The following is a 26332-nucleotide window of genomic DNA, read 5'->3' as shown; positions in this document are numbered from 1 at the left end:
AATGGTCACTTAAGACCATGCCTTTAGATTAGCTAGAGCTCTGTGGGTTGAAGGGCCTTGCCTCAGTCGCAGAAGGCATGTTCAGGTCACTGTATTTTAATTGCCAGCTGCACGTGACTGCCATTTTGTCTGAGTTGAGATTGGTTCTTCTGCATTCTTTGGTGTGTTGTGGTAGTGTATATAAGTTAGTGATGAGTAAAAGTCTTCATCTGGGCGGTCTCCATAGCTATTGCTAAATCTCTTTGGCTTGAGTATGCCATCACTGGTTGCATATGTTTCTTAGGCCAATCTGCATGGGCTTCCATCTTATTGTTATCGTTCAATCAACCAAAGGTGTTTATTGAGCATTTACTGTGTGCAGAGCACTGTAGAAAGCACTTGGGAGAGTACACTGCAACAAAGTTGATAGAGAAGAGCCCTATCCCTGAGATGCATATAATCTAGTTGGGGGAGGACAGATTCTAAAATAAAATACAAATAGATGGAAGCACTAGAATATAAAGATATGTAGTTCTACCCCTTAAGTACCTTTTCAATTGTGTTTATTGAGCGTATACTCTGTGCAAAGTGCTGAACTAAGCACTTGACATTGACCCCACCCTCAGCCTCACAGCACTTGGATACATATCCTTATATTCTCTGATTTGCCCTATTTGTAATATATTTTAACATCTGTATACCCCCCCCCATTGTCCTGTAAACTCCTTGTGGGCAGGGATCGTGTCTACCAATTCTACTGTATATTGTACGCTCCCAAGCACTTAGTACAGTGCTCTGCTTGCAGAAAGCACTCAATAAATACCATTGATTGATTAAGGAACAAGCCATTTTGCTGCTAATCATTTTGAAATTGGAGTCATTTTTAGTGAACTTGTTTTGGTGTTTCACCTTCCCCACATCCTCAGGGCTGATGGAAAACGTTATGCAAAGCTCCATTGACTGTTCACCCTGTTTCTTGTAGCTATGGGTCTTGTTCATTTAGGACAGCTGTGATGTTGTCACGAAGCACCTTTCTGCTTAACTTTATTCCCCAGGACCTGGGTATTCTAGCCTTCTGGTTGCTGCAGTGGTAACTCGGGGTTGGACTGTGTGAGCCAGTGGTGAGTCCAGCACTCTGTGCCTCCCAATCCTTCAGTAACTGGAACATCTGTCCCACTTGGCTGATGGATGATGTATAATCTGTGAGATGTGTTTCAGGAGGGAGGTGAAAGACTATGTTGATGATTAGGAGGTGATGTCGATTCATTGAGTAGAAATCGTAGCTTTCCAACTCCATGAGGATCAGGTTTGCCAGCACCAGATCTCAGTTTCCCTCTTCATCATATCTGCTCTGCTCAATATATCAAGGGCCTCAGTAGCTGTCAAGCATTCCAACTCACCCACTTGAATTTTGTCTTTGTCAAGGTTTTTAGCATTAGGAAACAGCACTTGTATATTGGGGCTTTTTTGTGATTTCCACAGTTTGCTATTTTTGGACAGTTTTTGGAAGGTGTGAGTTGGGCCCATGATGAGTTTTACGTGAAGCACCTTAAAAGGCAAAAACCAAAAATGCTTCTTTTTTAATGGTATTTGTTCAACGCTTACTGTGAGGCAGCCATTGTACTAAGCACTTGGGTTGATACACAGTCAGTTGGACACAGTCCATGTTCCACACAGTCTTAATCCCCATTTTACTGATGAGGTAACTGAGGCACAAAGAAGTTAAGTAACTTCTCTACATTATAGAAAATATACATAGTAAGGGTGGGGTGGCAGGAAACCATAATCAGAGCAACCAAATTATTTTTAACTGACTTGTAAAGTGATCCTCTGGATGAGTACATGGGAATAGGGAGAAGCAGCGTGGCCTGGTGGAAAGAGCATACCTGGGAGTCGGAGGATTTGGGTTCCAATCCCTGCTCTGCTGTTCGTCTGGCATGTGACTGGAAAAATCATTTCACTTCCCCATGCCTTAGTTTCCTCATCTGTAAAATGGGAATTCGATACCCATTCTCTCTCCTTCTTAGATTGTGAGCACCAAGAGGGACAGGGACTGTCTCCAACCTACTTATCTTCTATCTACCCCAGCACTTTAGTATGGTGTTTGGCACATAGTAAGTGCTTAACAAATGCCGTAATTATTAGAGAGAGGTAGATGAAGGTGGTAAGTCTAAAAAGGGCTTTACAGTACAGAATTGTGGGACGAATATTTTAAAGGCAGCCAGAGAATACTATCAGCTCATCGTGGCAAAGACTCACCAGCATAGAACATGAGTTTACATGAAATCAACCAAGATGGTTTAGTTGATTAATCCTCCTTATTTTTTCTTCTATTCCTATGAGTAAGTTTTCTGTCCATGTCAGCATTGTAATTGTTTCTGCAGAAGATTAAGTTTTCTTATAAATGGTTGCTTTCAGGGAAGGAATTTAAATAAATTTTTCACAGATTAAATATCAAATGCTGTTTAGAAATGCAATTTCCTTGAATTTCATAAAGAACGATGGTGTTGGCATGAAGGTCACGGAGTAAGTTAAATAAGATTTGTAGACACGTATTTGGGGGATAGAAGACAGGATGCTTCCCAACATCTCCCACGTGTATTTTTTTTCTTAAACAATATAAAAAATAACTTGGAAGAAAGAATTGGAGATCTTAAATAACTATTTCCCATTGAGCTGTGAAAATTGCTTCCTTTAAAGTCATTTTGAGGCCATTTTGAAAGCTCACTGTGGGCAGGGAATGTGCCTACCAAGTCTGTTATATTACAGTCACAAGCACTTAGCATAGAGATCTGCACACAGTAACAGCTCAACAAATAGGATTGATTGATTCATTTTGGATCATTAAGAAGAGCCAGATTTCAAGACTGAGAAGGAGTGTGGCCTAATGCACAGAACATGGGCCTGGGTATCAGAAGGACTTGGATTCTAATCCTGCCTCCACTACTTGTCTGCTGTATGAGCTCGGGCAAATCACTTCACTTCTCTGTGCCTCAGTTCCCTCCTCTGTAAAATAGGGATTGAGATTGTGAGCCCCATGTGGAACATGGACTGTGTCCAACCTGATTAGCTTGTATCTATCCCAGCACTTAGAACAGTACCTGGCACAAAGTAAGTGCTTAACAAATACCATTTAAAAAAAAGATCGGAAGATTTTTCTGCAATATGAGGAAAATTAAAACTTTTAATTTGAAGATTCAAAGTCTTCAACACCGACCAACTTTCTAACTCAGCTTTCTCTCCCCCATACATTTCTTTTGTGGGGGTTTTGCTACAAAACCCGATAAATTCTTTCACTTGAATTTGGTTTAATCTGGTACTGGATAGAAATAGATATCATTAGAGCGACCACTTCTGTGATGTGGATCACTTAGGATCGTATGATAAATGATCATGGATCATTTATGCAGTCTAGTATTCTGTCTCTGACAGCATCAACTGAAGGGAAGGGATTTTTAGGATTAGTGGTTGCTTTCCTTGACATCTATTCTGTTGGGATGTAACATCCTAATGTCCTCTTTCTACTCAATCAGGGGTATTTATCGAGGCTTACTGCATGCAGAGCACTGTAAACTCATCCCATAGACATTCCTGTACAAGGGAATGTGTCTGTATGGCATGGCCTAGTGGATAGAGCATGGGCCTGGGAGTCAGAGGTCACAGGTTCTAATCCCAACTCTGCCACGTGGCTATTGTGTGACCTTGGGCAAGTCAGTTCACTTCTCTGGGCCTCAGTTAATCTCATCTGTAAAATGGAGGGACTGTATCCAAACTGATTGGCTTGTATCCACCCCAGTGCTTAGTACGTGCCTGGCACATAGTAAACGCTTAACAAATACCACAATTATTATTATTACTGTTGTTATATTGTACTCTCCCAAGTGCTTAATAAAGTGCTGTACACACAGTAAGCACTCAATAAATGTGATTGAATACTAAGGGCTCGGTAGAGTACAATACAAAGAGTTGGTAGACGTGTGCCTAGCCCACAAGAACTATACAATATAGGGAGGGAGACAAATAGTAAAATAAATTACAGATCTGTGCCTTAATGCTGTCGTGCTGACGGAGTGAATATCAAATGCCTAGAGGGCAAAAAATCCAAGTGCAAGGGCAACACAGAAGGGAGAGGGAGGAGGGGAGATGAGGACATAGGAAGGCTTCTTGGAGGAGATGAGATTTTAATAAAGTGGGGAGAGTGGTGGTCTGTCATATATGAAGAGAATGGGGAGGGAGTTCCAGGCCATAGGAAGGATATGGGCAAGGGGTTGGCTGTGAGACAGATAGATCAAAGTACAGTGAGTAGGTTTGCATTTGAAGAGCAGAGTGGGCTCATTAATAGTAGGCAGTCACTGAAGTAAGATAGGAGTAAGGAGTTTCCATTCGACGTGGAGGTGGATGGGCAACAACTGGAGGCTCTTAAGGAGTAGGGAAGCATGGCCTGACCATTTTTAAAAAAATTATGGAGGCAGCAGAGTGAAGTGTGGTTTGGAGTGAGAGACATGAGGCAGGAAGGTCAGTAAAGTGGCTGATGCAGTAATCAAGGTGGGAAATAAGGGCTCTGATCAACATAGTAGCTATTTGGATGAAGTTTAACAATGTTGCGAAGGTATAACTGATAGGATTTAATGACATTGAATATGTGGGTTGAAGGAGAGGAGTCTATGATGATGCGAAGTTGTGGGCTTGAGAGAGAGGGATAATTGTGCTGTTTACAGTGATGAGAAAATCAGAGAGAGGCCAGGGTCTGGGTGGGAAGATGAGGAATTCTGCTTGGGTATGTTAAGTTGGAGGTGTGGGTGGGACATCCAGGTAGAGATGCCCTGAAGGCAGGAAGAAATGAGAGACTGCAGAAAAGGAGAGAGATCAGGGCTGCAGAGGTAGATTTGTGAATCATCCATGTAGAGGTGATAGTTGAAGCCATGGGAGCAAATGAGTTCTCCAGATATAGATAGAGAATAGAAGGGAGACCCAGAGCTGAGACTTAAGGGACTCCCACAGTTAGAGGGTGACTGGCAGAGGAGGAGCCTCTGAGATAGAGAAGGAGCAGCCAGAGAGATAGCAGGAGAACCAGAAGAGGACAGTATCTGTGAAGCCAAGGTCGGATGATGTTTCCAGGAGAAGGGGGTGGTCCACAGCATTAAAGGCAGCCTAGAGGTTGAGGAGGATTAGGATAGAGTAAAGGCTATTGGATTTGGAAGGAGATACAATAACAATAATAATGAGTTGCTTGTCCATAGGGAATTTTTGCAGTGTTTGTTTTCCATTGCTGGCCTTCTAGCTAAAGAGTTATATTTTGGGGATCCAAGGGTAGAGAAGCAGCGTGGCTCAGTGGAAGGAGCACGGGCTTGGGAGTCAGAGGTCATGGGTTTGAATCCCGACTCTGCCACTTGTCAGCTGACTGTGGGCAAGTCACTTAACTTCTCTGTGCCTCAGTTCCCTCATCTGTAAAATGGGGATTAAGACTGTGAGCCTCACATGGGACAACCTGATTACCCCATATCTCCCCCAGTGCTTAGAATGGTGCCCTGCACATAGTCAGCACTTAACAAATACCAACATTATTATTATTATGTTGCCACCACCAGAAGGACCACAGTGATCTATTTTCAGCAAGCTGGGCAGTAATGGGCTTGAGGTGGGAAATTTGTTGGGGGCTTTTTAAGGGCAGTTAAAGTTGTTTCTCAGGGATTTTATCCATGGAAAGTCAGTTGAGGGCTACTTGGGCTACTTGGGAGGCTGCAGGTGCTGCTCGCTGGCCACCCCAGGAAACAACCCACGGCCCTTCTGGACTTATCCCGCTGACCCAAGTTGAAAGTGATGCATGGGAATTTTACTAGGTTCCCTTCCTTCACTCCTAAATTTCCTAAATCCATCACTTTGGCTGCTGAAATAGGAAAGTGTCAGCGTTCATCCTCTCTCAGGAGACTCCAAATGAAGCCTCGTCTACCTCCCAAAACAAGAGCCTATGGGAGGATCCATAATTCATTTGAACAGGGTGACAGACTAATGGGAACATCCGTCATTCTCTATGCTGTAAAGCCCTCTTTATAGGCCTCTTTTCTGAGGAGAAAAAAGAAAATTAAGACCACTGGCATAAGTTTTGGCAGATCAGTTTTGGCTGATCTTGAATGCCTCGTTCAGTGCTGTGCCCAAAGTAGGTACTCCGTTGATACAAAAGAGTGAATGCCTGGTACACCGGGCTCCACCAATGCTGTTTTCAGGAAGCTGAACTGGATCAAGCAGTACCAATTCCTAGGAACAAGCAGAAAAGAGGTCTTGTCCTAGTTGGACAGTCAGAGAAGATGGACACGGAAGGTGATGGAAGGGCATATCTCTAGGCTATGGGAATGAAGAAATCCTATTCTCAGTGAGGGTGCCTTCTTATATTTAGCTTATAATCCTGAGTGTAAGTATGCTTCCCTTCCTAAATAGGCCTAGGCCAAGGCCAGGGAGACCAAAGCACAACTGACTATTCAGCGGTGCAAGTGAGTTCAAACGGCTAAGCCTGAAAAAGCATCCTGGTTTTCGCTTCAGCAGATGCGGCTCTCCATTTCTGCCTTCGTTTTAACGGGTTTATGTAGGAAAGCAGAACGATACACCAGGATGGATGTCTGAGGATGAGGTTTTGTTTCTCAGAAGAATAGGTTATTCAACAAATGTCTCAACTCTAAAGGATTTATTATTGCCAGGAGATCTGATGGCCAAACCTTATACTGGTGGTCTTAATTTGTTTTTCCTCTCAGAAAAGAGACCTAGCAAGAGGGCTTTGCAGCATTGAGAATGACTGGATGTTCTCATCAGCCTGTCATCCTGTTCAAGTGAATTATGGATCCTCCCGTGGGCTCTTGTCTTACGAGTTAGACTGGGTTTCCATGGGATTCTCCTGAGAGAGGGCGAACACTCACGCTTTACTATTTCCACGCCCACGGTGATGGATGTAGGAAACTTGGGAGTGAAGGAAGAGAACCTAATGAAAATGACCACACATCACTTTCACTTGACTTCTAGCTAATCTTGGCGCGATTTTTCTTGAAAGTGAATGTAGAAACACGCTCAATCAGGAGTATGAGCAAACCTATGAAAAATAGACCACTTTTAATATACTAAGTTGTAATTTAGCTTTCACCATGGGGAGAAAAGCACACCTCAGATCATTGTGCATAAACAGAGGGGAGTGGAGAGAGAACCAACCTGACTGTTGAGCTCACTTCAGCTTCTAACAGCAGCCATTTGGCCTTGGGCTAGTGTCTTCACCTCCTCAGACCTCAGATTCTCTAAAGGAAAATGGCTAAAAATACCCGCCATTGGGGTCAGTAAGTGAATACTTATTCTTGAATATTAGATTTGGAGAAAAATGACAAGAATGTAATCGACTGTGAAGGATGAACCCTATACCCCAGTCACAAAATTCAGGACTGCCGATCTTCCCTGAGATCAAATGCAGGCCTTCTCAATGTTAAAATCTCATTGTATCTTGGTAGTCATTTTCTCAGAAACCTATATCCAGTCTGTTAGGTTCTGTTCCAGAACCAGCCCCAAAATGACGACTGGGCCCTAAAAGTAAGGAAACATTTCACTGTAGATCTCCATCTCTGCCCTATCTTCCCTGGCTCTATCCCACGGGGACTTCCTTGACCTTTTGCCCCCCCCCAAACTCAGGCCCTTCCCCATCCCTCCATGTTCCAGTTTTTAATTAGTTATGGTATTGAGTGGGCACCTACTATGTACCGAGCACTTTGCCAGGACTTGGGGTAGGTATAGCGTTATCAGGTCAGGCACAGTCCTTACCCTACAGTCTAGGAGATAGGGCTAGAAGCCATCTTTATCCCCATTTTACAGATGAGAAACCGGAGGCAAAGAAGTCAAGTGACTTGCTGATGGCAGTGTTTATAGCAACAGCGGTAGCTGCTTGTAGGCTGGAGCTGCCATGTTGCATCTCTCAGCCCCAGCCAGCAAATAGAAGGGAAAGGGGTGGCCGGGGCAATGTGATGACACTGGTAGCCATGCCCGAAAGAGCTGACATCCACTGCTCGTGACTGCCCTTTCGGCACAGCTAGCGCCTCATGGAAAGTGATTGCTGTGTTGTACTCTCCCAAGCGCTTAGTACAGTGCCCTGCGCATGGTAAGCACTCACCAAATATGATTATGGCGAGAGGACCCACGCCCAAGTGTGCTCGGTGCGATCACGCCTGCTGCCTTTAGCAACCGCACACATAATTTCGAGAGGGTCACGGTGTGTGTGCAGCAGCCGGATCACCCCTACCGCGTGGCGGGTAGGGGACAGGCAGGGAATTCATTTAGCGGCAGCAATTGCATGTAACCTCAGGGCCTGCCTCACGGAGCCTGGGGTGTGTCGGATGGGGCTGTGCCCCAGGGTCCCCCTCTTAGCCTCTTTGCCAGCAGAACCCATATCACCACAGAGCCAAATAGAAATTGTGGCATGAGCTTGATTCACAGTGAGAGGCGCCCCATTCCTGCTACCTTTCCCTGGGATCTGACATGCACATTCGGCAAAGGGAAGGTGTGGCTGCACAGAAGCAGCAATGTCCCCCAACTCAGCCTCTTCAGTAGTCCTCCTCACCCTCCCAGGGTGGGTGAAGCCACTGACACAAGGAGGGAGAGGAGCAGTAGGAGACATCGGGTGGCTTACCGGATGCAGTTGCAGTGATTGCAGTGATGGTTTATTCCCAGCTCTCATGGAATGCTGGGAATTCCAGCTGGGCAACTGTAAAGAGGAAAGGGGCTGAGTTAGAGAAGACTTGGTCTTTGTCTTCTCCATTTATCCATATTGCAGTCTTAAGGTTTTGTGCCATTTTTCTGTCCCATCTGAACCGATTGTCAGCAAAGGACCCGAGGAGCCCCCAGAGCACGTTTCCTTCAAGAAACAGGCATGGGAAATTTCCTCAATATCTTCACCACTCCACAGTTCAATTAATGTTATTTTTCTTCTAATCAAACTCCTCCCCCAGCAAGAGAGCAGGATGATCATTTGCACCCGCTACAATGGCAGGGACGTTAGATCAAGGTTTAAGCGTGTTGGCCGGCTCTCTACTTGATCCACTTTTTGTCCTCCGCCAGATGAACGGATCAGGATTTGAGAAATCTAGTCACCGGTTCCCTCTCATTGGGGAAAGTCAGTCTCAATAATGGGTATTGCCAGGTGCCTCAAAGTATACTTTGCCTGACATCACTCACCCAGCAGGGGCTCCAAGAGTGGGTGGTGATAGGTTGGAGGAAGACAGACTTGGGCACTAGGCTTACCAGCTGTGACTAACTTCTTAATTTGTCAAGCACTGAGTGGGATCTATTAGAGAAAGCTCAAGACGCATTAGGCCCCTTGGAAAAATTTTAACGTTTTAAATTACACTGATTTATGTAGTGGTGTGAAGGTGTTGCATACTGCGTATTAATGGATTCTTTGCAAACTAATCCATTCATTTTGAATATAATTGTAACACTGAGGGATAAATGAAAATGTTTTTTTTCCCCCTTCCAAAATGGGAAAAAGATTGCGGGAGTGTAAGGGGAGGGGGGTGCTTAATGAAAAATTTCTGGAGGCACTAAAAGCCAGTAGAGTGGAACATGCTTACTGAGACCACCCACAGTTACACAGAAAAGTCACCTTTGACAGCTGCAGTGTGAATGCAGGTGGTCTCCCGGATGAGTTTCACCAAACTGAATAATCTCTCCCTTTTACAAGGCATTCCTCAAAAGCACTGTTCTTTGCTGGAGAGGGAGCACTGCCAATGACATGGTCTTTTTGAGCTCAAAGTAAAGGAGAGAACGTCTGGTTTTGATACAGATTATATTTAAACTTAAATGTGATGTCAACAGTAAAATCATCTGCCCATAAATTTACTTGTCAACTATAACTGGTACTCCCAGAATAAAAATAAAGCTTTTCTTCACCCCCCCGCCCCTGAATAAGGAGAAAGGGACAAGATTTCTCAGTTAAAATGGAGATAACGTTTGAGTCAGTGTTTGAACTGGAATCTTTGGGTAGGGGGCTCAGAGAGAAGGGACAAAGAAAAGCATTCTTATCTGAGGGTGGAGCTGGGGACGTTCTGGGCCATGGTAGTCCAGTTAGATGTTCAAAAAATTGACATGCTTGATTGTAATTGTGCTTGAAAACTTTTTTTTCTTTTTTTATATAGGATTTGCTGTGAGCCTGCAAGTGATTTTGTCCAATCCAAAAGCTGTATTTAAGCGGCGTGGGTCCCAACCGGGCATGCAAGAATCAGATTTTCTAAAACAGATAACAACAGTTGAGGAATTGGAGCCCAAAGCAAATAACTGCACAAAGGTATCCACTCCACTCACACTATTGGGCTTTGTTCAGTACTTACTCTGTGTAAAACGCTTTCTAAGTGCAGGGGTAGGGACAGATTAATTAGGTCAGACACAGTCCCTATCCTGCCTGGGGCTCCCAGTCTGAATAGTAGGGAGAGAGAAGGGTTTTGCCTACTCACTGTTGTTAAATTGACCTTTTTTTTCTCCTTCAAGGTTCTCGTGTGGCACACTCGAACAGAAAAGGTAAATTTAGCTAATGAGCCGAAATATCACCTGGACACGGTAAAAATTGAGGTATGATGTGAAGAGGCAATCTGGGGCATGTGTTTGGTCTGGGAACATGACAGAGTCTGCTTCTCAGAGCCAGGGCTGCAAAACATTCAGGTATTGTTCAATCTACTATGGGTGCAACAATGCCGGCTTTCACCTGGTGGACATCATTGTGTGTACAAAACTTCTCAGCTAGTGTAAAATGTGGGTATTGTTTTGCATGCTTTCCAATTCGATCTCGGTGCTCCGTCCATGGTATTGCTGTATACGTCAGGGCTAAAGGACACTTGCAGTGGAACCTTTTCCCATCTGACTTCTTAAATGGCAGAATTCAGTAAGTCTGGGCCTCACAAGGATTGTTTTCTGTCATTCTTATCTGAATGTTGAGGATTCTGATCTCTTCAAATTTGATGCTTTCTTGAGTGATATGAAGCAGAGGAAATAAAACCCTCAGAAAAGAATGTGGATTCATCTGTTTAATATAGGGAAATAACATTTTGTCAATACTAGGCACCATAAAATGTAAACACAATTACTGTAATAAACCTGGATATACTTCAAGGGCTAAAGTATTCTTTTCAGAGTTACCCTGTATGTGTCCAGTGCAGACAGTGTCCTCCCTAACTGCACCATGTACACAAGAAGAGATCCAAATTGTACACTTGGTCACAGGAGAGAGTCAAACAGATAAAATAGCCTGCATTTTTTTTTTAAGAACTCAAGTTTGTAGTAGTATCCAGGTTTATCTTCCTTTCATTAACCGTGTTCCCCGTTAAGCACACCATAACCACATCACAGTGAAATGAATAATGAAATAAAGGAATTTTGATACACTAGAAAACAGTATTCAGTGATACATTTACATTCTATTTATATGATTAAACATTTGTTCATACAGTACCTTCTACAGGATTACTGGCTAATTTGAGGGCAGGGTTTTATAATGTTAGAGGTATTACTAACGTGATTAACTACTTCCCTTATATGAAACATTAGACCTATCATTTTATTGATAATAAACTTGATTTTATGTTCGTTGCTTGAGCAGCTGCTCGGCGACATGGTTTATGAAATCATGTGTACTGGAGTGAGACCAAAATGCATTTTCAACCTGCTTTTCACCACATCATATTTAATCAATAGAGACCACCGTGGTCTGATTATGAATGGGTTTAGGGACTGCAGGGGAGGGGGGGGAGATTCGCGCGCATGGGGAAGAGAAAAAAGATTATGTCCGTGAATGAATAAACAGGGGAACTATATGCACTGGGGCAAGGAATGTCAGGTGGTTGGTGCTGGATGAAACTTGTCCTGCAGCTCTCATTTCCACAGTTGTGTGCTAAGAGTCTGACCCGAAGAGCTTCCAGACCACCCTGCTGCTGCATTCGGGGGTTGGCCAAACCCAATCCCGCTGCTGGCACTGTTGAGAGTCATTCCAGCCATTTGCTGATTCATCTGAGAAAAACACACAAATCTCCCTTTAAATCAACAAAACACCCTTTGGATCATAAGTTCATTACCGGAACTTAGGTAAAATGCTCTTTTAAGAGATACATGCGTATGGGAATTTCCTTAAAAAGCTTACTCATTTTCTAAAGGCTAACCTCAAGATTTAAGCAGCATTAAAGTATCCAGCTCGGGTTAAACAAAATGGATACTTACAGCATTTGCCAGCACTTTTGGAATTTCCTGCTAAGGCGAGGCAGAAGAATAGCAGTGCTGGAAGAAACCCTGAGACTTCATCAGGTCTGAGTACAGTGCTCCACACCCAGTAAGTGCTCAATAAATAGCACTGATTGATAGAATTGGTCAGTTCCCACCTTCAGGCAGATAAATTCCAGCACTGTCCACAGCAGATGGCAGCCTAAGTCTTTCCTTAAGACATTTCAGGGGTGGAGGCCCAGGGCAGCCCATATCAGTAAAGTGTCTTACCTTAGTATATGAGAAGGTCTTCCTAGTGCTCTGTTTTCTAATTGACGGGATAATTCTAACTGTGGTCCCAGTTAAAAAGACTTGCTCAGGTACTAATGCTCTATGGGCTTAGGAACAAGTTATAGGGACGTGGTGCTACTTTATATTCAAGTAGAAAACAGGCTGGGGGTAGGTGAGTGAGGTGGTGAAAGAAATGCAAGTACAGGAGGAAGTTATAGAGTAAGGACATCCACATCAGGGTTGGGAAGAAAGCGGGAGAATGTGTGAACCCTGAGGAAGAGTTAAGTGGATAAATATGCTGCAGCGTGGGTTTGCAGTCTAGTCTTAGGCATACGAGGTTCAGAAACTCTTAGTTCAGAAAGCTTTCCAGTTTATAGTTTTGATTAAAAAAAAATCTGTGAATGTCCACTACTTTATAAGTGCAACTTCTGCATCCCCTGGAGAATGATGAACAGATGGCCTCCCAACTTGGCCAGAGGGACATGGTTTGAAAATTGGTGAACCATGAAAAATCTCAATAAAATGCAGCAGTTATGTTTCAGGTTCCTGCTGGAGACAGTGCTGGCATCTCATGGTTTAAGTGCTAGGGGTCAGTAAATCATATTTACTGAGCAGTTACTGTGTGGAGAGCACTGCAGTAACTGCTTGGGAGAGGACAGTATAACAGTCGGTAGATGCGTTCCCTGCCCAAAAGGAATTTACAATCTAGAAGGGCTGCTCACAGTCTATAGCTGAATCAGGGAAAATATGAGGACCACTTGGCAAAAAGACACTACCTTTTCTGGAAATGTAAGTTGTGGGGAGGTGGTGAAGAAATCCCCAAATCAGTGTAAACTTTTTTTTATACTTTTACTCCAATGCTAAATACCATATGAATTAAACAACAGCCTTGCCACATCCCTTGATAACACAATAAAAAAGAATTAATTTGAATAAATTCTGAACCTTCCTAATTTTCTCCCTCTCATGTAGGCATCACCTTAGGGAGCGAGAATGCATTAATTGTATTTTCAAAACGTCCAGCAGAATTAACTAGAGCCTGCTCTCCATTCCAAGCTTTCCTTCCTAGAAAATAGGTCAGACCATTGTGACACTTAAATACAACCCTAATACCTGAACATCTGTAGTATATGATCAATTTCAAGTCTGTTCTCAGTCAAACTTTCTGGCATTATTGGATTTCTGCCTTTTCCCCCTTAGTTACTGCCATTAGGATACAAGTGAACCTTTGCTAGGGGGATATGCCTTCTGAATAATGCTTGCCCAGGCATGTTAAGGCTAAATTTTGATAACTGGAATAAAAAATAAGAACCTATGGTTCTGGCTTTGCATTAAAGGAACCCGTCAGGCTTTACTGCATCCCTATGTATTTTGACTCAGGAGTCCATACAAATCTGCTTTTGGTCTTTCCTAGCTCAGTCTGCTTCTTATGCATTCATTTATTTAATCTTCTCCTCTGTCTTTCCCTGTGAGAAACCAGGGAGTCACCTTGGATCTCTCATGTTCGAAAAGAGGAAGGGAGGAGGGACAGTGTTGAATCGAAAGCCCTGTGACTTGTGAATGGCCCAGGTGGTGACTATATGGGAGAGGTTGAATCTGTCTTAGTAGAGCCCTCTAAGCTGGTAGATTCTAAAAATCGGCCCTGCCCACAAATTTCTGTAGCCTTTTTTCATAACACAGAAGGATGGAAGAAGGTAATATTCTTGGGCGAGAATATTTAAAATCCTCAAGCTGACTGAAATTCTTTCCATTCCTGCTGGGCCACGACTACTGTAGCCAAGGCACTACAGGATCCTCGGTAGAGGGACAATGGCAGCTCAACAGCTCCACCTCAGGTTTGCCTTTTGCCAATCCCATCCGAGTTTACCTGCACTTGCTTATGGGTTGCTACACTCACCTGTACAGATAGCTCATTCAGAAGTGTCACCCTCCCCACTTGAGTCTCTACTACGAAGTGAAGCTGCAAACACCCCAAAGCAGAAACAGTGTGTGGTTTCATTGGAAGAAAGTGCTGGAAAACCAATGACGTTTACCTGAGGGAGGTTCCACTGCTGCTGCTGCTGCTGCTGCTGCTGCTGTGGAGGTTGTGGCAGCCCAAATTTGCTTTGCGGTTGGCCAATCGGTCCTACCATTCCTCCTTGGGGTCCCATGACATTCTGAGGAACTGCCATCACACCAGTTTGTGCGCTTCCCACAAACCCATTGGGCATTCCCATGCCCACCATCACGCCCGCGTTCTGTCCCATGACCGGCACGGACTGTCCCAGCATACTGCCCATCATCCCGGTGGCTGTAGGCACAGGAACTCCCATGGGTGGAAATGCTTGAAACTGAGTTGGTGGTTGTGAGGTAAACGGCAGAGACGTCGGTCCCATAAACATACCTGTATTAAGGGCAGAGTTCAGAGGTAAATTCTGGCGTCCGCGACTTTGCTCCCCAAATCACTTCTGCTTTTAAAGGGAATTTTTCAGACTCGGGCGGACAACAGAATTCCGTTACTTGGGAATCCAGCTGGGTACAATAAGACTAGTAATTCTAATCTTCTATTCCAATTACAGTGGTGTTTTGGTGTTTGTGAACATTCAAAAAAAGAGTTGTTAATGCCAGGAATAAATCATACGTTCAACCAAAATATTAATCGACTTTCTGAAATCATTCGCTTTCTGTATGCTTGTGAGTTGGCAGTGAGAAGTATTAAGTGACATGTCAAAAACTTGTTAATTCTAAATGAATAAAGTCTTCAGAACTCATGACTTGCGATTTAGTTTTTACACTCTATTCATTTAATCTTTTACACTGGAAACTGCAAAAAAAACCCAAATAAATCTATCTTCTATAGGGGTTGTGGAGGTAAATGTGCTTGAGAGCAACATTTACACGGCTTTCAGAACTGTAATCTGTAGATGGTTTACAAGTGGAATGAGCATGAACTATACCGCTCTCTGGAACCAGACTGGAAAACTAATTACCTGGAGCACTTTGTTGCTGTATGGTCCCTGTGCCATACAGTGATAAGATGGAGTCTTTGGAGAGTTGTTTCTTTGTTGACTCTTCTGATTTTGTGGTTTGCTCAGTGAACAGATCAAGATCTCCTGATGCTGCAGTTAAGGAAGCCGCGGGTGGTGTGGTTGAAGCAGCAGCCTGGGAAATAAATGGAGAAAAACAATACTAGAAAACTTCCAGGGCAATCATGGAATTTAGAGACTGCACAGCTCTCAAAAATCAAAGGAAGACTGGGGCAAGGAAATAAAGCAGCCCAAAGGTATATTAGGGGAAAGAGTAAAGTAACTTTTCCAGATGGGTTCAAATTTAAGGAATCCTTATTTACTAAGAAAAGTTGCACACGAAAGTCCTTCTTACATTATGAAATTTTTAGTACCTTAGAGAAAATTTTCCCAGAAGGATTGTATTGAGATTAATTTCACAAAAAACAAAACAAAAAAACAACAAATTTCATGGTTTTAGACCAGAAATACGTCCATAATAATAAGTCGTATCAAGTCAGCATTAGGTTCTCTACTTTCTACTTGAAATCTATCAGCAAAATAATTTACCTAAACAAATAAGTACATCAGAGAAATGTGCATTGTGTAAGAGTAAAGGGTTGTTAACAGGAAAACACAAGTAGATGTTAAAGATAGGTTTTTAAAACAATTTCTCATTTTCTTGAGAATGTTGTCTGGTTAATTAGTTCAGTTCACAGACCCCTTTGAAATAAAAGACTAAGATCACTAATCATGGAAAAAATCCAAATACTCAAGGTCTATTATGCACACTGAAATCAAGAATACAAAAGCTCGGTCATTCTGTGTGTAGTTGAAACCAATTTAAGCAAGCAAAATAATTTGGACTTAGTATGAATTTTAATCAAGTCTTCCATATACAAAAGATGATAGTGCTTTAGGGAGAAGAATCTTAAAATGATCATTCTCGGAAATATTTCCTTTGTGAATTAGGGTTTTTTAATTAACAAATGAAATGAAGCGTTAGTAAAACATTAATTCTGTACACAGGCATTGCATGTTTCCTAAATTATGCACCCTTCCAGGTAAAATGTAATGAAAAGATTCTTTCTACATTCCTATATTCTTTTACATTTAATTTTCCCAAAACTCTTGAAATAGGTTTAAAATGTAATTTAGCCATTCTTTATTGAAGCCACATCCCTTGTGAAAGAAAACTACAACCTGAACCACTTAGCTTAAGTCTACAGAATGTCTTACCACCTTTTTAAGGGATCAGGCTATTAATTTTAAGCATTTACGCTACAATTCTTTTGGCAGGACAACCTACACTAATCCTGATTATTGAAAAATTGAATGACTACAGCAATATTACCACACCATCCTAGAGCACTTCCAGAATACTTCCTGAAATGTGTTGCAGTTCCTAGTCTATGTCTGCCACGGTGCACCACACCTCTGTTCTTCGGAGCATATCTTGCTGAATCCGAACAGCCGCACATTACTGGAAGACTATTCCCTAATTCTGCTGCCACATTCTATCAAATCAATCATATTTGTTGAGCACTTACTGTGTGCAAAGCACTGTACTAAAAACTTGGGAGAGTGCACTATAACAGAGTTGGAAGACACCTTCTCTGCCCACAAGGCATTTACAATCTAGACAAGGAGACAGATATTAATATAAGTAAATTACAGGTTTGAACATAAGTGCTGTGGGGCTGAGCAGGGGTGAATAAAGGGAGCAAATCCAGTACATGGGCAAAACAGAAGGAAGTGGGAGAAGAGGAAATGGCCTCTTGGAGGAGATGTACCTTCAATAAGGCTTTGAATGTGGGGAGGGTGATCATCCGTTGGATATGAAGAGGGAGGGGGTTCCAGGCCACAGGCAGGACACGGACAAGAGGCCGGCAGAGAGAGAGGTGAGACTGAGGTACAGTGAGTAGGTTGGCAGGCTGGGTTATAGTATGAAATCAGGGAGGTAAGGCAGGAAGGAAGGGGAAAGGTGATGTAGTTATTTAAAGCCAATGGTAGGGAGTTTCTGTTTAAGATGGAGGTGGATGAGCAAGCATTGGAGGTTCTTGAGGAATAGGGAAACATGGACTGAGTGGTTTTATAGAAAAAAGTACAGCCATATGGGCAAGGGGGCCGTAGTTGTGGGGTGGAGTGAAAAAACCTGTCAGCTGTGTGACTGTGGGCAAGTCACTTAACTTCTCTGTGCCTCAGTGACCTCATCTGTAAAATGGGGATTAAGGCTGAGTCTCACGTGGGACAACCTGATTAGCCTGTATCTACCCCAGCTCTTAGAACAGTGCTCTGCACATAGTACGCGCTTAACAAATACCGACATTATTATTATTGTAAGAAAGGAAAAATTTTGACAGGCCGCACTTTGACTACATAATAGATAACCAGCATTTCTAAGTAAAGAACTGTTGCACTATCTTCTTGATATATGTCTTAGAAGAGCCTAATGACATGCATTAGCAATCTAAAATAAACAACCTCTAATTAACATTTTCATATATTTAAAAAGGGCAACTGGATTGAATCAGGCTGTGAAATCTAAAGGACCTGGGCTCTAATTCTGGCTCCAGCCCGCTCCTGCTGTGTGATCTTGTGCAGGTCACTTCTCTGTGCCTCAGTTACCTCACTTGCCAAATAGGGATTAAGACTGTGAGACCCATGTGGGACACAGACTGTGTCTAACCTGATGATCTTATTTCTACCCTAGTGCTTGGCACAGTGTCTGGCACATATCAAGCACATAACCGACGTCATAAGAAAAGGTACAGGACAGTGAGAGGCACACAAAGATGTTTACCAGACTAAAGTGGTGATATGTGAGCAAAGCCCCACACTGGTTTGCTCAGTAACTCGTAAACCCCTTGAAGCCAAGGACTCTACCTACCACCTGTTGTTCTCTCCCAAACAGCTAGTACAGTGCTCTGCACTAGTAAGCACTCAGGAAATTCCATTGATTGCCTGGGCTAATTTTGGTTTGGTGAGCCTTTAGAATAATAATTCAGTAAACACCAAGCACTGTGCTAAGTGCTGGGGTAGATACACTATCACTAGATTAGACACAGGGATGGTGCCCCTCACACAGGGCTCACGGACTAAGACAGAGGGAAAACAGATCTTTTTTCCCTATGTTGCAGATGAGGAAACTAAGGCTCAGAGAAGTTAAATGACTTGCCCAAGGACAGGACAGGCAAATGGCAAAGCCAGATTAGACCCCCGCAATGCTGAGGCCTGTTCACATGCTCTCTCCAGTAGCTACCCTGCCTCTCAGTAAAACCATACTGCTTGTACAACTTTATACTAACTTAAGTGACAGCTGATGCAATACTATATACTGCAATCTAACAAAAGAAAAATGGAAATGGTTTCCCTCATTTTGAGTGTAATTCTCAGATTGACTGCAAGTCAACAGTGGCACCCCAAAGGAATCTAAATTTAGCATAGGAAAGCAAGTTTAAAGTCTCACTAGACTTGCATATTAGAGATAAACTATTTTTCATGCTCAGATTGCCAAATACCCCAAGTGCTTCTTTGCAAAGCTGCAGCACAGAAGTAATATCAATTTTTTATTGTTCTACACCTTAGCTGCACAAATTCAGTTAATTCTTTCTAGTTTCTGAAACTTCATATTCAGTCATCAAAACATGGTAAGCCACCTTTCCTAGAACAAACAGAAATTTAACAGATCTTTAAAGAAACAAATTTAGTAACAGTAAATTTTGAGATGATTTCAGAGAGAAACACCCTCCAAAACACAGTGGTTAATTGCCCACACATGACATTTTCTAATGTACTATGCCCTCCTATTTAGACTGTGAGCCAGCCCCATGTGGGATAGGGACTGTGTCCAACTTGATTATCATGAATCTACCCCAGAGCTTAGTCTAGTACTTGGCACGAATGAGCAAGTATCAATACTATTTTGATTATTATTGTGTAACAGCTTTCCACTAATTAAGCTTTAAACCCAAAGTAATCAGCTCGACTGGAGGGCTACCTCTTTTTTTAATACATTCTATTAAATTACCACTAGCTTCATTTTGTTGACGATACATTACTTCAAATGGTGCTTTAAACTGTCCTAATAACAAAAGCTTTACGTGTAGGAATATACTTTTGCTTCTACTTACGATACTGAATGATGACAAAAATCACAAAACCCCTGCATCAGTATTATAACATCCACTTGTGCTGTAGGTATAGTTCAAGGGTAGCACCTCCAAGCCATTCTGGCCCTAAAAATATTATAAAATGACAACTAAGGGAAGAAGATGGCAGGCTGGTTGCCATAGTGATTACTGCGCCTGGTTTATTTCTCGCTGCCCCAGTCTTGATGATGGCGGTGCCTTTGTGGGGCAAACTGGAATGGCACAAGATGGCTGCTTCCCACACTCAGTAAAGTCCAACTTCAGCTAACACAACTGAGGATGTGACAGTGACAGCAGTGAGGGAGATGGTGGGATGGGAAGCAGCGTGGCCTATTGAAGAGATCACACACCCGGGAGTCCGAAGACCTGAGTTCTAATCACAGCTCTGCCAGTCGCTTGATGGGTGACCTGGGAAAAGTAACTTCCCTTGTCTGTGCTTCAATTTCCTCAACTGTAAAATGGGGATTCAATATCTGTTCTCCCTCCTACCTGGACTGTGTCCAATCTGATTAATTTGCATCTATCCCAGTGCCTAAAAAGTAAGCATGTAACAAACACCATAATATTATAACAGCAATAATAATTGGAACAGGGCGGGTAAGGGGAAGACAAGAACAGAGGAGAAATAACGGTACACGTGACTACTTTGTGGCTTTTGGCTAATATGATTTTAAAAGTCTACTACATTTCCACCATTAAAAAACACAAAGGGGAAATTCTCTTTTTAAAACTTCATTCCCTCCTTCATTTTTCTTGAACCAAAAATTCTTCAAATAAAATTAAGAACTGTTCACATAAATATTTCAAACCTAGTGTCCCTGTGAGTGGCTTTCACGGTGCTCGCCGTGAAGCTTGAGCTCTAACTCTTCCCTCCATTGCCGTTCTTGGCTAAATCAAATCGAGCCTTTCAGGAATGCCTAATGTCACTCCACTGAGGGAACGAAGGCACCAGCTATAGTCCTAACCCTTACCTGGACAGGGGGAACGGGAGCGGTGGCTGTTGCTGCTGCCGATGCTGCTGGTAATGGATTAGAAATCATTGGGCCAAAGATATCCAGGTCATCACTCAGCGAGGTGATAGTGGTGGTACTCCCATTTGTGACTGGTACATCAGCCGGACCATCTTTAGAAAACACAGATTCCACATTTAAAGTAGAAGCCTTTAAAAGTTGTCCAACCACTGTAAAATGCCTAGCAAAGAGAGTAGTGTGACCTAGTGAAAGGAACGTGGGCCTGGGAGTCAGAAGATCTGAGTTCAAATTCTGACTCTGCAAGTCTGCTCCGTGACTCAGGCATGTCACTGAACCTCTCTGTACCTCAGTTTTCTCATCTGTAAAATGGGGGTTCAATACCTCTTCCCCATTTGCTTAGACTTGAGCCCCATGTGGAACAGGGACTGTGTCCAACCTGATTAACTTGTATCTACCCCAGTGCTTGGCAGAGTGCTTGACACAAAGTAAGCTTTTAAATATTACTATTAATGTTAATAAAGACCCCACAATTTCATCTCTAGACTGTAAGCCCACTGTGGATCGGGAACTGTGTCTACCAGCTTTGTCACACTGTACTGTCCCTAGTGCTTAGTACAGTGCTCTGCACACACAGTAATTGCTCAATAAATACCATTGATAATGATTATTTGAAGCCTTGGTATCAATGAAAACTGAAAATTCAACTGCTCAATGGTCTTCTAGGACTCCCTTTGTCAAGTTCTCTCTTCTGAATAATATTAAATTATTATTATTAACAAAAATGACAATAATAATGATGTTTGTTAAATGCTTACTTTGTGCCAAGAACTATACTAAGTGCTAGGGCAGATACAAGAATCAAATTGGTCACAGTTCCTGTTCCACATGGGGTGCTAAGTCTAAGGTATCTTACTCCTATTTTACAGATGAGGAAAACACATAGAGAAGTTAAGTGACTTGCCCAAAGTCAAAATGAAGGTAAGTGGGCAGAGCGGAGATTAGAACCCAGGTCCTTTCCGACTCCCATGCCTGTGCTCTTTCCCCTAAGTCACACTGCTTCTCCTAAATCCAAAACATTATGGAACTCACATCTTTAAGCTACACACCTGAAAACTGCAGTGATTTGTAATATCATCTCACTAGGCATCACTTTCTAAAGTGCTATCAACATTCCACTGGAGTATCTGGTCTCTCAGATTTCCCAAATTATAGGAAGCGGCTTTTATGATTACTACTTGATACCTAATTTCAAAGGTCTAGGGCCCACAGGGATCTTCCTTATTTTCCAGTGAATAAGATTCTTCATTGAAAACATTTGAATATGTGATTTCTAAAGCAAGGTTAAACCTCATCATACATTCATTTTCTAATTGTATAACTGAGGAATAGAACCTGCAAATCCTAACAGTCTATTCTAAATAGCAGATGGTTCCATTTCAAAACATAATTGAATAATATACTCCCAGGTTCTGACCATTCTCCTGCATGGGATCGATTGGCTTTTTTTTTTTTTTACATTGGAAAACTTGGCATATAACACGTTTGATTTGATAATCTTTAATTAAATCAAGCAATGGCATTTACTGAGCCCTTCTATGTGCAAAGCTCAGGATTAAGTGCTTGGGAGAGGACAACAGGATAGAATTAGCAGACATATTCCCTGCCCCTAATGAGCTTACAATCTTTTACTTCGCATCCTTTAGTAATGGAGAAGATTAACATTGAAAGTTTTTAAATAAGTCCATAGAGCACCTCTGTTCTTTAGTTCTTCTATTTTTACTGTTCCCAGTATGCTCTGTGCCCATCAAACTGGGGAAAAAAGCTACTCCAGCTTGCTGTTAAACTCCTCCATCACCACTGAGAAAAGCACCTGTGGCAACCGCTGCCTTTCCTCCAGCCACGGAGGGTGCCTGCTCCCAATGGGGAAAAAAATCTTCTCCTGCACAGACCCACAGCATGAGGCCTCCCAAAACCCTGGGAACATGGTGGTTGAGGATATGCCCTGAACTCTGAGCCACAGGGAGCCTGAAATTCTGCTCCTCTAGCCTCAGCCCCTATTATTTTTATTTTGTTGGGTTTTTATGTTACATCACTCCTGGTGTTTCTGTCTCCAGTCCCGACTTCTTCGATTGTGATCCCCTTGGGGCACAGGGACCATGTCTAATTCCCTCCTGCATGCTCTCCTAATACTTAGTTCAGTGCTTTGCAAATAAAGGCAATTGCTAGTATTCTTACTAGATCATTGTTCTAGAGGTGTTTTTCATTTTAGCATCAGTCTACTTTCTATCTGGCTAAATTATAAGCTCCTTGATGGCAGGGTCTGCTAATGCTAATCTATTTATTTGCATCTGCTAATGCTACTGTATTCTTCCAAGCACTTAGCACAATGCTCTGCACACAAGAAGCACTCACTAAACACTACTGATTGAAATCCCAGTTATCAGCAACAGGAAGGATTGCTCCTGCGTTCCCCTTCTGTGTGTGTGTCTCTCTCACACACACGTACACACACCCCGCCCCCCCGCCACCCTTGCTCTTCTACTGAACAGGAAAGGAAGGAGTAGACAGACCAGGGGGCTCAGGTGGTAGCCCCCCATCGTCAGGACTCAGAAGCATTGGGAGCCAACAAAAATACTGTGAGATTCACAGCACAAAAATGGCCCAAGGCAAATGAAGAAATTTAACAGAGGACAAACTCCATGAAAAAGGAAAACGCAGCACAAAGGACCCCTTGAGAGGCACAGAATAAACTGAAGAAATTAGGGCAATGCCACTGCAGTATAAATGGCAGTTTAAGCTTAAATCAAAATTCTAATGTTAAAAGATGGAATGTCGTTCAACAACATTGTAAAAAAAAAAAGTCATTTGTTTCCTAGAGATTGGGTTTTCTTTGGTTCCAAATTTACATCTCTGCATCTCCATGGAAGACCTGCGAGAATATGCATGAAATGATTTGTTTTTCCATGGATCACTAGTGATATTTTGCCTTAGAGAAGTGGATTCTTGGTGCTGTCATTTCAGTAAAATAAATGGAATCTTGTAGTACCTCTGAGAAGCATAATTGTATGATATTGATGAATACTAAGGAAATAAGTGAAGCTATGATTGCCAGGAAATCTAAGGCAAGGGTATATTCTGTAAAAATGATCAAATACATCCCAATCCCAATACCCAATAAGACTGAATCAGAGTTCTCATATATAAGATTTAGAGTTATGTGCAATTGCAAAGGTGGCATTTGAAAAATAATTACATTAGAGCAGCATGGCTCAGTGGAAAGAGCTCGGGCTTGGGAGTCAGAGGTCATGGATTCGAATTTCAGCTCTGCCACCTGTAAGCTGTGTGACTGTGGGAAAGTCACTTCACTTCTCTGTGCCTCAGTGATCTCATCTGTAAAATGGGGATGAAGACTGTGAGCCTCATGTGGGGCAACCTGTTTAACCTGTATCATCCCCAGCACTTAGAACAGTGCTCTGCACATAGTAAGTGCTTAATAAATACCAACATTATTATTATCTCTGGTTTTTCTCTTATGAACTGGCCAGTTTACACACTGACATTCTAAATTTCTGAAACTATATTAATCACACTCACTTTGAAAAACTATAGTCATTCATTCAATTGTATTTATTGAGCGCTTACTGCATGCAGAGCACTGTACTAAGCACCTAGAAAGTAATCAGGGACTGTTCCAGAAAAACAGCCTTTGGAAATAATTTGTTTTGTTTCCCAATCTTTTCGATGTTTTCTATTTTCTAAGTATTACAGATATCCATTGAATTTGCCAGAAATAAAATAAAGGTTATGATTAAAATAAAAACTAAATCCTGTTGGTTCTAATTTTATAACATTATTAAAATCCTCCCCTTCAAAACTGCTACTATGCTGGTCAAAACACTCTTCTTATTTACTACTTTACTGTACCAGCCTCCTTGCTGACCTCCCAGCCTCCAGTCTCTCCCCACTCTAGTCCTTACTTCACTCTCCTGCCTGGATCATTTTTATTTTAAATAAATAAATAAATAAAAGTTCAGTTCCTATCTCCCCACTCTTCGAGAACCTCCAGTGGCTGCCCATTCCCCTCCACTTCAAACAGAAACTCACTACCATTGACTTTAATTTCCTAATAACCCAGTCTGCACACCTTGCTCCTCTAACACCACCCTGCTTACTGTACCTTGATCTTGTCTGTCCCACTGCCGACCCTTTGCCCACATCCTCCCTCTGGAATGGAACTCCCTTTCCCTTCATACACGACAGACCACCACTCTCTCCACCTTCAAAGCCTTATTAAAATCACACCGCCTCCAAAAGGTCTGCCCCTACTCATCTCGCCTAGTCTCTCTCCATTCTGCATCACTTATGCACTTGGATCTGTATCCTTTAATCACTTAATATTCACCTCACAGTCTCCCCCCAAGCACTTATATACATATAAATGTTTCTAAGGTCTGTCTTTCCCTCTAAATTGTAAGATCCTTATGGGGAGGGTACCTGTCTTCCAAATCTACTGTACTGCACTCTCTCAAGTGCTCTACAAACAATAAGTTCTCAATAAATATCACTGATTGACTGAGGGTCATAAGCAAGGGAGGAAAAGCTGTGGCAGTGTATCTCCAGTGAGTCCTGTTGCTTAACATTAATGTGAAGGTGGGGGGAGATAGAGATTTTCATTTGTGTCCCATTTCCCACCTCATATCCCTAAACAATGCGGTTTCAAACTGAGTGGCCATCCCAAGCCCCACAACCCTTAAGGATGGTGTAGAAGTAATCTAAATACACCGATTTTAGCCAATACTTCTTCCACGTGATGCCCATTTATCAGATCATAAGTAACATAATGTAGTGGAAAGAGGTCGGGCTTGGGAGTCAGAGGACTTTGGTGGCAAGCTACGGCTATAATGCCGGGACTCAGGACATAAAATGGCGACGAGGATAGTTTTCACTTAGGACTGCGAGTGCATGAAAGGATCTCAGTCAGGGCTCATGACACATCTATTCTCCCTTTCTATAGGCGATACTAGCCTGCTATAATCTTGGTCCAGTCACTTCTCCATTTATCAGTTCCTCGCTTGTACAGTGAGGATTAATATCTGTTCTCCCTCTCCCTTAGACTTTGAGCCCCAAATAAGCCAGGGACTGAGTGACTTGATTATTTTATATCTAACCTAGTGCTTTGTAGACAGTCTGGGCCGCCACCTCGGTGTCATCTTTGACTCGGTCACTCGTTCACCCCACACATCCAATCTGTCACCCAAACCTGCCGGTCTCCCCTTTATAATATCGCCAAGATCCGCCCTTTCCTCTCCACCCAAATGGCTATTTTACTGTTACAGGCTCTCATAATATCCCAGCTGGATTATTGTGTCAGCCTGCTCTCTGATCTCCCTTCCTCCTGTCTCTTCCCACTCCAGTCTATTCTTCATTCCGCTGCCCGGCTCATCTTCCTGCAGAAACGCTCTGGGCATGTCACTCCCCTTCTTAAAAAACTCCAGGGGTTGCCTATCGACCTCCGCACGAAACAAAAACTTCTCACTCTAGGCTTCAAGGCTCTCCATCACCTTGCCCCCTCATACCTCTCCTCCCTTCTCTCTTTCTCCTGCCCACCCCGCACGCTCCGCTCCTCTGCCGCCCACCTCCTCACCGTTCCCTGTTCTCGCCTATCCCACCGTCGACTCTTGGGCCATGTCCTCCCGCTGTCCTGGAATGCCCTCCCTCCTCACCTCCTCCAAACTAATTCTCTTCCCCTCTT

General features: G+C 42.8%; 2 protein-coding genes across 3 annotated transcripts in view; one reads left to right on the top strand and one right to left on the bottom strand.

Moving 5' to 3' along the window:
• The window catches only part of B3GAT2 (beta-1,3-glucuronyltransferase 2), a 59149-nt gene extending 48046 nt beyond the window's left edge, over positions 1 to 11103 (top strand). The window contains exons 3-4 of the mRNA XM_029058867.2: positions 10137 to 10285; positions 10486 to 11103. Coding sequence (XP_028914700.1) covers positions 10137 to 10285; positions 10486 to 10572 — 236 coding nt within the window. The 3' untranslated portion in view covers positions 10573 to 11103. The remainder of the gene's footprint in view (positions 1 to 10136; positions 10286 to 10485) is intronic.
• Positions 11006 to 26332, bottom strand: part of SMAP1 (small ArfGAP 1) — a 207727-nt gene continuing 192400 nt past the window's right edge. The window contains exons 8-11 of one of the 2 annotated variants that reach the window (XM_029058865.2): positions 20581 to 20732; positions 15444 to 15615; positions 14508 to 14857; positions 11006 to 11997 (exon numbers count right to left, since the gene is read on the bottom strand). In XM_029058865.2, the coding sequence (XP_028914698.1) occupies positions 11863 to 11997; positions 14508 to 14857; positions 15444 to 15615; positions 20581 to 20732 (809 nt within the window). In that variant the 3' untranslated portion in view covers positions 11006 to 11862. The remainder of the gene's footprint in view (positions 11998 to 14507; positions 14858 to 15443; positions 15616 to 20580; positions 20733 to 26332) is intronic. The other variant, XM_029058866.2, reaches the window with a different exon arrangement.

The sequence above is a fragment of the Ornithorhynchus anatinus genome, chromosome 1 (genome assembly GCF_004115215.2).
Source record: "Ornithorhynchus anatinus isolate Pmale09 chromosome 1, mOrnAna1.pri.v4, whole genome shotgun sequence".
NCBI classification, from domain to species: domain Eukaryota; kingdom Metazoa; phylum Chordata; class Mammalia; order Monotremata; family Ornithorhynchidae; genus Ornithorhynchus; species Ornithorhynchus anatinus.
This window is presented reverse-complemented; position numbering and strand designations above follow the sequence as displayed.